Source organism: Chiroxiphia lanceolata, chromosome 6 (assembly GCF_009829145.1).
Source record: "Chiroxiphia lanceolata isolate bChiLan1 chromosome 6, bChiLan1.pri, whole genome shotgun sequence".
NCBI lineage: Eukaryota > Metazoa > Chordata > Aves > Passeriformes > Pipridae > Chiroxiphia > Chiroxiphia lanceolata.
Window position 1 is genome coordinate 55648797 of NC_045642.1, and position 10774 is coordinate 55659570.

At 42.5% G+C, this 10774-nt stretch overlaps 1 protein-coding gene across 1 annotated transcript in view; it reads left to right on the forward strand.

Annotated features, from left to right (window-relative positions):
• The window catches only part of KIF26A (kinesin family member 26A), a 99815-nt gene extending 89648 nt beyond the window's left edge, over positions 1–10167 (forward strand). Inside the window, exons 12-16 of the mRNA XM_032691870.1 lie at positions 151–3535; positions 7008–7198; positions 7655–7675; positions 8068–8218; positions 8696–10167. Of these exons, the coding sequence (XP_032547761.1) occupies positions 151–3535; positions 7008–7198; positions 7655–7675; positions 8068–8218; positions 8696–8871 (3924 nt within the window). The 3' untranslated portion in view covers positions 8872–10167. The remainder of the gene's footprint in view (positions 1–150; positions 3536–7007; positions 7199–7654; positions 7676–8067; positions 8219–8695) is intronic.
• The last annotated feature ends 607 nt before the right edge of the window (positions 10168–10774 follow it).

The window sequence follows — 10774 nt, forward strand, 5'->3', positions numbered from 1 at the left end:
TAATTTTATTTTCCCACTAGATGTAGTGGTGATAGTATATACAAAGCATGAAGTATATAGCAAACTTGACCTTTTGATCAATTACATGTACATATATATCCTTATTTATCAATTAATATTAATAACTTTTCCTGTGTTGATCATTTGCAGTATGCATCCAGCTCCTCTGGAGGAGAGAGTTCATGTGAAGAAGGACATGTCCGGAGACCGCCCCATTTGCGACCATTCCACCCACGAACTGTTGCCCTTGACCCTGACCTTCCTGTCCTGAATATATCCAGTGATCCTGATTATTCCTCCAGCAGTGAACAGTCTTGTGATACTGTCATATATGTTGGTCCCAATGGGGCAGCTTTGTCCGACAGGGAATTGACGGATAATGAAGGTCCTCCAGAGTTTGTTCCCATAATCCCATCCCTAAATAAGAAAAGAAATAAAGACAATTCCACTATTGGTAGGAGTTCTGACAAGGACCATTTTAAATGCAACACTTTTGCTGAACTGCAAGAAAGGTTAGAGTGCATTGATGGAAGTGAGGAGCCCATGAAATTTGCTTGTGGAGAAATCTCTGTTGGGTCCAGTTGTAGTCCTGTTCCTGGAGGTACGGAAAATGTCCAGTCTAAGCTGATAAAGGAAAAAATATCCTCTCCTTCTGGAGGATTTAAGAAAGCAATTCCACAAGAAGCTGCATCTCCCAAGAAAGGACATAATCTTCCTTTCCAGGCTGTTGTACCAAGGGGTGGCAATGGCAACTGTCAAGAAAATAGCACACCTCACTTGAAAGCAGAGGTTTCCAAGCTGCAGAGCAGAGCTGACAACAAAATAATAGACTCCAAACTGGAGGGAGAGAGAGAGACAATCACTGAATCCCTGCAGTCCTCAAGGTGTAGCCCTTCAAGGAATCCAGAGCAGAATAAGGCCCCAGCTGAATGTGTCATTAAGGAAAAGTCCTCGTACATGAAGAGACCCTTGCCAAGCCCAGCACCTCCCCCTCCACAGCAGAGAGAGCACTCACTGGGCTCCAAAGCTGAGAATTTGGAGCTGGACAATAGCAATGCAGTTCGGACTCCTCCCGTGGGAATGAGCAAACAGATGGGAAACAACCCTGAGCAAAACCCTGTAGGAAGCACATTCCTGGTTGGTAGCAACACCCAGAATCAGTCAGGTGCGATAGAGGTACACAGCTTCAGGTCAGCGTTCAGAGGAAAGTGTTTTGATCGGGATATACTGACCACCACAGTGACTTTGCAGCAGCCTGTTGAGCTGAATGGAGAGGATGAGCTTGTTTTCACAGTGGTGGAAGAGCTGTCTATTAGTGGAATTATGGATAATGGAAGACCTTCCAGTATCATTAGCTTTAACAGTGACTGTTCCCTTCAAGCCCTTGCATCGGGTTCGAGGCCGGTCAGTATTATCAGCAGCATAAATGATGAGTTTGATGCTTATACCTCACAGGAGACTTCTACTGGTGTAAATATTGATATTGTTGTGCCCTTTGCTAAGGATCCCTTTACCAGCAGCAGACGTTCCTCCATCAGTTCATGGCTTAGTGAAGTCAGCATTTGTACAGTTGAAAGTGATGGAGCTCAGTCTAGTGACAGTTTTGTCGCACAGTCATCTTACAGCTGTAATAAGTCCGAGGAACCCTTCAACTTGGATTCATCCCATTTATGTGTCCCCCTGAAAAGCGCTCTGAACGACAGTGGATTTTGCTTCTCTGAACTGGAGAGTGAGAGCTTGAGTTCCAGCAAGCTGTCCTCAGGCATCAGCAAAAGCCCTCAAACCTCTGAAACTACCAAAGCATCTCAGATAAAAAGTGCTTTTTGTGTCACTGATCAGCCCGTAAAAATTAAATTTAGTAATTCTCGTGATACACCTGTGATAGAAACAATACATTCTAGTCTTCCTAGGAAAACAAAAACTACCTCTTCTCCAATCCAGAATAATACTGTCCTCAGCTATAAAGAGCTGCAGAATCCACATGGCATATTTGGAGATCCTTGGCTGTTACGCACCGATTATCAGCTGGAAGCAAAACCTGCAGACTCACTGCTGTCTCCAAAATCTCACACGTTTGGTACTGAGAAGCAGCCAGAAAAGGCTGCCCAGTATTTTGGCACAGCATCCAGGCCAGCGAAGTCGCAGACTATGCTTGCCTGCTCGCAGAGGGTTGTGGATGGCTGCGAAATGGCCTGCAAATCTTCCAGTGGAGCTGCAAAGAAGTCAGAAGTTGTGATGAAGATACCGCAGCTGAAGAGAGGAGCCACCACACTTGGAGTGATGCCGGTGTCGCATGCTAACAGTACTTTGCCAGAATCTGTGACCCGAGGGAATTTGGATGCTCCCTTGGCCACTGGCAGCTTGAAATCATCACTGGGAAAGAAGAATGCACCACAGAAATCAACCATGTTGCCCAGACCAGGTGGGCCAACACCTCCAATGCCTCCTGTACGCAAGTCGAGCCTGGAGCAGAAACCTGTTGGTCTGGGTAATGGTGGGGGGAAAGCCTCTGGCCTGGACTTTGCCAGAGCTCCCACGCCAAAGACTGAAGATGAAGCAGATTTACGGTTCAAAGCTGGGTCTTACTTTAGCGAAAGTGCCAGCAGCAAGATGAACCTGAAGGGTGACCACTCTTTGCCCAAGATGACGTCCAGCTTAAAGGCGAAGACATCAAAGAGTGAAGCTGTGCACCGATACGGGAGCCACATGTCTCTGGAGAGGTGCGACAGCCTGACGTCGGTTGGATCCAAAGCAAGTGTGGTGAGGGAGAGTGGGAGCATGGGCAACAGCCGGGCAGGGCGCTCCGTCCCCAGGCTGGGGGTCCCCCCTGCTGCTTCCAGTGTGGGTTTACCACTGCCCTTCACTGCCCCTGCACCGGGTAAAAACAGCCAGGCAAAACCCGCAGCTAACCAGAAGGTGCCAGCCAATGGGAATAAAAACCGGGGCCTCTCTGCCAGCGGGTCAAAATCTCTCAGCTCCTCTGTGAAGTCCCTGGCACAGCCTGCAGGGAAGAGCTCTGGCATGGCCCCTGGTGGGAAGGCAGCCCCCCGTTCTGTGCAGCCTGTCAGCGGCAAACCTGGCCGAGGGACCATCATGGGCACCAAGCAGGCCATGAGGGCAGCCAACAGCCGTGTGAATGAGCTGGTGTCAGGTGGCTCTGCCAAGGCAGGCCACTTCCGAGGCTCCACCGACTCCGACAGTGGCAATGACAGTGGCATTAACCTCAGCGATGAGAAGTCACAAATCCCGGTTCTGCCATCCCCATACAGCAAGATCACAGCACCGCGGCGGCCACAGCGCTACAGCAGTGGGCACGGCAGTGACAACAGCAGTGTCCTGAGCGGGGAGCTGCCCCCAGCCATGGGGAGGACAGCTCTGTTCTACCACAGTGGGGGCAGCAGCGGCTACGAGAGCATGATTCGGGACAGTGAGGCCACTGGCAGCGCCTCCTCGGCACACGACTCCATGAGCGAGAGCGGGATGTCATCGCCGGGTCGGATGAGGAGCCTTAAATCCCCCAAGAAACGATCAACAGGTAAGAAATTACGGGGCAGGTGTCCAGGTGTGTCCACTGGTGCTCCGCTGCATCCCTGGGGATGGAGGCATTTCACGGCATCTCTGACAGAGAAGGAGAGGAGGTTTGGAGGGGTCTCAAAGCAGGGAGGTGGACTCACTACGTGTGCCTGTGTGTGCATGTGTATTGCTGTGACAGCAGCTACTTGTCATTTATTTCACTTCAAAGCTGCAGGTGTGAGACAGGTGCTGTGGTGGAGAGGGCAGGAGAGGTGCAGGGTGCCCCGGGGTGCCGGCAGCCTCCCTACAAGGGAGGAGGCAGCAGATGGCCCCCGGCAGATGGGGGATATTCCTTCCTCCCTTGGCAGGGTCGGCAGTGAGCACAGCACCAGGGTGGCCCAAAACAGGAGGGTGTTATGGGTGTGTTGGTAAAAGTGAGGGTGCTGGGTGAGTGCTGATGAGTTTTTGTGAGGATCAAGTAAGTGATCCTGGAAGACTGGTGAAAGCAGGGCAGTGAGGAAAGGAGGAGCTCTGCTGCTAGGCATCTGTGAGGGAATGTCAGTGAGAGGGCTGGGACTGTAGTTTGGAAACAAAGGAAAGGCCTGGAGGGGAGAAGAGTGTTTGTGAATTAATGAGGACTGCTGAATGTGCATTAGATTACCTAAAGATAAGGCTTAGGAGGCAGAGCATTAGGGTGTGTACATAAGATGCAGTGACTCTTAGGTTAATGCTACCAGCTAATTGTAAAATTATTGTACTGCATGATAATAGTAGTTATATAAAGAAATTTTAGTGTGTATGTGTGGACACTGTAAGCAGTAGGAAACTGACTGAGCAGTAGGAAACTACTGACAGTAGCTGGGAAGAGGCTACTCTGGCTCACTTTCTGTGTCTGACCACAGCTTGCAAAGGTGGGCGTTTGAAAGCCAGGTCCCCTTTCCTTCTCTCTGGTGCCTTTCCTTATTGCTTTTGCAGGTGGTGCTCATGTAAGTGCTTTTGTAGTCAAATGTATTTGTAGCCATCTTCAAAATCAGGCTCATATAACTGCTGTTACAGTATTCATTTTTACTGATCTAAGTTGAGGTCCTATGGTATTGCAGAGAATCTGTAGCTGATAATCAACAGCCTCCTTCAGCAACCTGAGCATACTGACTGTAGGAAACATAATAGAACTAATATCAGCAATGCACTGAATCTGAACTTTTTGTTGGAAAGCTGTGATTATTGCAATCCCTGTAGGTACCCATGATGCTCAGTTCTGCCAGTAAAACCAAATGAGTGAAGCTGATGTAGATCTCATGGTGCTTTCTGGTCAAGGCTACTGAATTGCTTCATCAGGTGATAAATCATTCTGGAAACTTAGTGCAACGTTTGCCGCAGTTCTCTTTCCATAGCATATCAACCTCTTAAAACTTTCCAGCAAATCAATATTAACAGCTGTATGAGTTGCACACATATTGAGAAGGCATTACCCACTGATGGATTTGTATTTGTTTTTGCCCCAGGAAATGCTTATAAGGTCTTTAAAAATGACAAACTATTTCTTTTTCCAACTGTAATTGCTCTATATCAGTAAATTATGTATTACTTTTTTTGGAGTGCTGTAGACTTCAAGAAAGTATGTGTTTTATACATGAAATGAGGTTTGCTAGGATGTACATCAAATATTTCTTATGAGAAATGTTTGCTTCAGACCCTTTATTATCCTAAAATAATTGTAATCTTTGCACATTATCAGAGGTTCTTGGAGTAGCTTCTGTTGCTCCAAACTGTGTTGGAGTCCTGCAGTCTCTGGATTTAAGGACAGATCCTACTCCCATATATGTCACTGAAAACCTTGTTCCCTTATCCTTTAACCTCATCCTTGGAGAAATGATGATGACCGTGGCTTGTACAGTGGAAGGATATGAAGTTTTCTGGCTTATTGCATGTGTTTGGTTTTATCTGTTTGTCCTCTTCAGAGGACCAAAGTGGTTACAGGGTCAGAGTTACAGTCTGTGGTTTCATGTGACAGGATGATAGTGGTGTTTCAGGCTAAAAGGATTAGTGTGTGAGAATGGTGAACAGGTGTTGTAGAAGTAGAATCAAGTCTTCCCCTTTTGAAATCATTCCTGTTTTGTTCTTGTTATTTAGAAATTAGCAAGGATGAAATTAAGAATGAGGGATGTTTTTCTTAAGAGTGTATAAAGCAGGTAGGTCTTCAAGTATCAGTGGCTTTGTGTTGCTTTGGGAGTACCTGCTGGAATTTTGTCTTCTTTTCATGTTGAAGTTCATGACAGGGCTTACCTGACAGCCTTAACTTGCACTTACCTCTCCTGCAGACGTCTCAGTCCAGAAGTTATTTTGGCAGCACTGTACTCTGAGCAGTGCTGTCTCTTCTGTAGGTATGCTCCATTTTGTAAGAGCAGAAGTAAGATGCCTTACCCCTTAGTTAATTTTTTAATTAAGAGGAAGAACTTAAGTACTAAATTTATTGTCACTAGTCACCCAAAAACTGCTTATACTTACTGCTACTGTGTCGTTTCAGCTTGTTTCTGGTGGCTTTCAGCCCTCCCTTACCTAGGGATTGGACTGCAACCTTGTTAGTGTGGCCTGACCAGCTCTGTGCATGTTCTCATCCTTGGCACATATACTGTAAAGATCAGCCTTTTACAGAATGAAGAGAGACTTATAATCACAAAAAAATGCTGGACACCAAAGTGCTAACTCTTGTAATCAAAAGTATCAGCATTTTTGAAGGACATAACTCAGTCTCTGCTTCTTGAAACTTGATCCCTAGCAGACACATCATGTTTCTTGGTGTGATGTTTCTTGGTAGATCTGGGAGCACCCCTATTGAGGGCTGCCAGAAGTGGTGAGTTTTGTCATGCACTGGTCTTCTGAGTGCTGCTACCATGGGGTCACATCTCAATGTTAGAGGTGGCTGAATTTGCAGATTGGTTGGTTGATGCCTTCTGAATGCCTCTCAGTCCCACAAAGTCACTGATAACTGGTGGTATTTAGCACTCTAAAATATCATTAGTAGTTCTGGGGGGAACTGTTTGGTCTTTGCAAAGAGCTAGTACAATGAGAGGGATCTTAGCCTTGCTTGGCTTTAACTGGAGGAGGAGGAGATTTCCAGATACATCTGCCAATATCAGTATTGGATTACTCACCATCTCATTGCCTTTGCAAGGTAATGAATACCACTGTAGTGCACCAAAGAAAAATCAATTCAGACAAAATATTTTCGTGAGGAGAGAATAAAGAACTGGTGTTCAGACATCTGCTTTGGGAGAGGAACTGCTGTTACTCCCATCTGTGAACCAAGTGAGACATACTTTGTCAAGGCAGTAATTCAATTAGCAGCCTGAGGATATTTTACTAAAAGATCAAGAAAAGCATTTCTTCCTGAGTATTCTGAGAACCTAGATCTTTCTTTAATTGACTGCAGTACATTCTGCAGTGTGTTAAGTCTCTTAAAGTCTGAGGAATGCTTGTTTTCTGTATTTTAGGTCTCCAGCGTCGTAGACTGATTCCTGCTCCGTTGCCAGATGCTGCCTCCCTAGGAAGAAAACCCAGTGTCACTGGCCAGTGGGTTGATCTGCCACCTTTGCCAGGCACTTTAAAAGAGCCATTTGAAATTAAAGTTTATGAGATTGATGATGTGGAACGATTACAGCGGCACAGACAAGAGGAAACTGAGGTCAGCACATATTTTACAACAACTGTAGACAAGTTAAATTACAATATACAGACAGAGTCCTTGCTTGAATGCTGGAATGGTGCTCAGGAAATTGATTGCAATTAAAGTACTATAATTATTAATTTTACAATTCATATGTTGGGGTACTCTTAACACAGAAAATGAAAATGATTACTGTCTAAAATTAATTGTGTCTAACATGACTGATGGTGTAAATGGAAGTTACCAATGAACACATTATGAGAAGACTTCATAATCTTAGCCTGACTGATGAAACCTTACAGGCTCCCTCAACGATAGGGTCATTAACTCTTTATGTAGATGACAGAATTCTATTAGATCAGGGATACACTGAGTTTAATTTACTTCTAATTGGAAAACACTTCAGCTAATTCTATTATGGAGACCAGAATTCTATGTTCTACTGATGCCTTTTTCCCATTTCTTTCATAATAGCCTTTCCAGGATGTTGAGAAGGTAGGAATGCTTTTAAGAAAATAAGAATTCATCTGTTTTAGTATTAACTGTAACTCTAACATTATCATTAGACTGTGTTTATAATTTTCACTTCTGGAAAAAATATTTATCTACAATCAGTAGTAATTTCAGAATGTATTAAGAGATGTTTGCCAATTCAGAGAAGTGAACAAATGCTCAAGTGATGTAGCTTGCTGATCCTCTGCATTAGAATCTATTAATGTAAATTTCAAATAAAAAGACCCTCCAAAAAGATAAAAACCACACCAACCCCACAACCAACCAAAACAATCCACCTGCTAACTCTTACAAGTAATAAGCTTGTGTCAGACTGTTGAAAGTCAGCCCACAACAGGAAAATTCATGGAATGGTCTTTTCTGTGTCTTAAAAGGGTCTGATGTATTTCCACACCAAGCTGAAGATACTAGAAAGGCGCCAGCAGCGAATCAGAGAAATAAAGGCAAAGCATGAATTTTTGAAGGAAGAGTTGGAAGAGACAAAGTGCAGGTTGATGATGGATCCAAATAAGTGGAAAGAAGACTGTAAGTATTTTGCAAAAGTGGGTACGATCAGCATCTAACAGATTTTCAACATGTCAACAGTCCCACTGAAAAACCTGAGCACCTGATAAGATATTTTGCTGAATCGAACCCTAAAATAATCTGTGACTCAGTCTGTGTTTCTTTAATATGGGATTTGAAAAAAAAAAAACCACCCTCCAAACCAACCAGAAGAGAACGTCAAGGTGGTGCAGAGACACACTGTGATGCTTGTTAATATTAAATATTTATATGTCCATGTTATAGCTGGGAAACTGAGACATGAGATTTGTTCACAGACTGAGTGCTCTGTTTAACTGGAGTCTCAAGGTGGAGTTTTGCATCTGCTGAACAAAGTGGGGAAAATAAATCTGAGTTTAAGAAAAATTAAATTTTACTTTACATTATTGTCTCCCTTGTGATAGAATAATGTTTTATGATAAGCTGTTTCTCTTACTCAGTAATTTTTTTGTCTGGCAGTTGAGGTGGATCCTGATCTTGACAAGGAGTCACAGGAGTACCTGGAGGCACTGGAACAAGTGACAGAAGAACTGGAGCAGTGTGTTAATCTGTGCAAGTCACATATCATGATAGTGACGTGTTTTGATATTGGAATAACAGATGTGCAAGATGGAGTAAGGGAAGTGGAGGTTTGAAGAGAGGTTTTTCAAGGGACTGAAGGAAGTGAAGCTGGGTCGTCCGACATGAAGAAGTAAAGAGATAAAGTAGCTGGAAAGTGAAGGAGGAAAGGTGAAGACTAAAAAGCAACAATGAATGTCGTAAGAGAAAGAAACAGCTGAGGGATGGTAATGTTCATAAATCATTTGGTGCCTCAATGTGACCTGAGCTGTACAAAGATAAAAGTAGGATCAAATATTGCTTCTACCAGAGGGAAGTGAAAAAATTTAGTACAAACCATGATGTTAATTAACAAACAAGCATACAATGGAAGTGCCTTTAAAGTTAATTTGATTTTTCATTTTTGTATTTGGTGCTACAATTAAAGCCAGCAAACCTAAGCAGACCACAAAATGTATTCCTATGAAATATTTTATACTGTATAGTGTATTTATGACTATATGTAAAAAACAAACAACATTGTAGCAAAAGCAATAAGTAAATTATGTTTTCATACCTGAACTTGCCTTCTTGTTTCATAGAAAAGCTGTTTTATGTAGCAGAATTAAAATTGTATTATAATTGTTTTCTTGGTTAGGGTTCAAGATATTTTTATGAACATTTATCTATTGAAAAGGAGTATTATGGCATTTTGAGATGATTGTTTTACCTTCAGGTTTTGTATTATTACTTTTTCAGATCAAAATAAATGTTTGTTTTCCATTTTATATATACATATATAGATATATATTAACTGCTTACCTACTTCCTTGGTTACTAACCTCAATTTTCACAGACCTGGTCTTTTTGGAGTTGTAAACTTAATGTTAGGAAATCTACAGAGGGCACTGTGGTTTGTTTTGGTTTTCTTTTTTCCTCTCTGACTGCAGGAATTGAGAATTATGTTTATTACCAAAACCATAAAACAAACAAAAAAAAGGAGCAAAAAGTTTTTGTAAATGTTAAGTTAGGTCCATATTTTTATATAGTTTTGACTATAAATATAGCATTTGCATTTTGAACTTTTAAGACAAATAGTATATCTTTTTACAGTTTTTCTAAGGAAGGCAAACCCTCAGGATCAAGTTTATACATGCTGCATGAGATTTGTGCTTTTTTGAAGGAGGCCACTTAAGTGTGGAAACTATTGATAAATTGTTGCCAAACAAATACTTTTGGAAAGGTTTAATAGTGTATGTAATACCACATTTCATAACGAATCATATTTTCTATTCATCTTCCTTTTTATGGTTTTTTCAAATCCTTTGTATAAATATGTATTATAACAGCTTGCTTCAGTTTTTATCTGTGAATAAAAGATACATCTATTGTTATGAGTGCTTTTTGCTATGTGTGTGATTTTAATGTTCATAAGAGAGAGGATGGCCTGTGGTACACTGTATTAAATGTCATATTACATTGCCTCTTTGCCCAAGAGATATATAAGTGGGAACAGAGGTAGTCATCATAAATCAATCAGGAAAGAGACGAAACACCAAAGGGTAAAATAAATAGTGATGATAATACTTATAATCTCTTAGCACTTTATAGTTTACAGAACAAAGACCTGTGACTCACATACTTGTTTTCCCTGATGAGAAAAAGCAATTAAAAATGGGTCTAAAAACACAAGAAAACTAGGAACTGGAATCAACCCCTGAGCCCCTTAGGTCCATCATGGCAAACAACTACATTCTTTTCTCTCTGCCACTGCTGTGTCAGACAGTAGCTGTGCCTGGTCCTCAGCTCACTGATGCTGGCTGGAGTCACTCCAGGCAGGGTTAATGTAAAGCCAATGCTTCTAATGACATCACCTCCAGTGATTTTTTTTGCAGCCATTTGTCCAAATGCCCCATAATGTGTGAAATTTTCCCCTTCCTCTTTTTCTGTCCTTATGTAGCCCTAACAGCATGGTATCTATGTGCTGAGTGTTCTTACCAT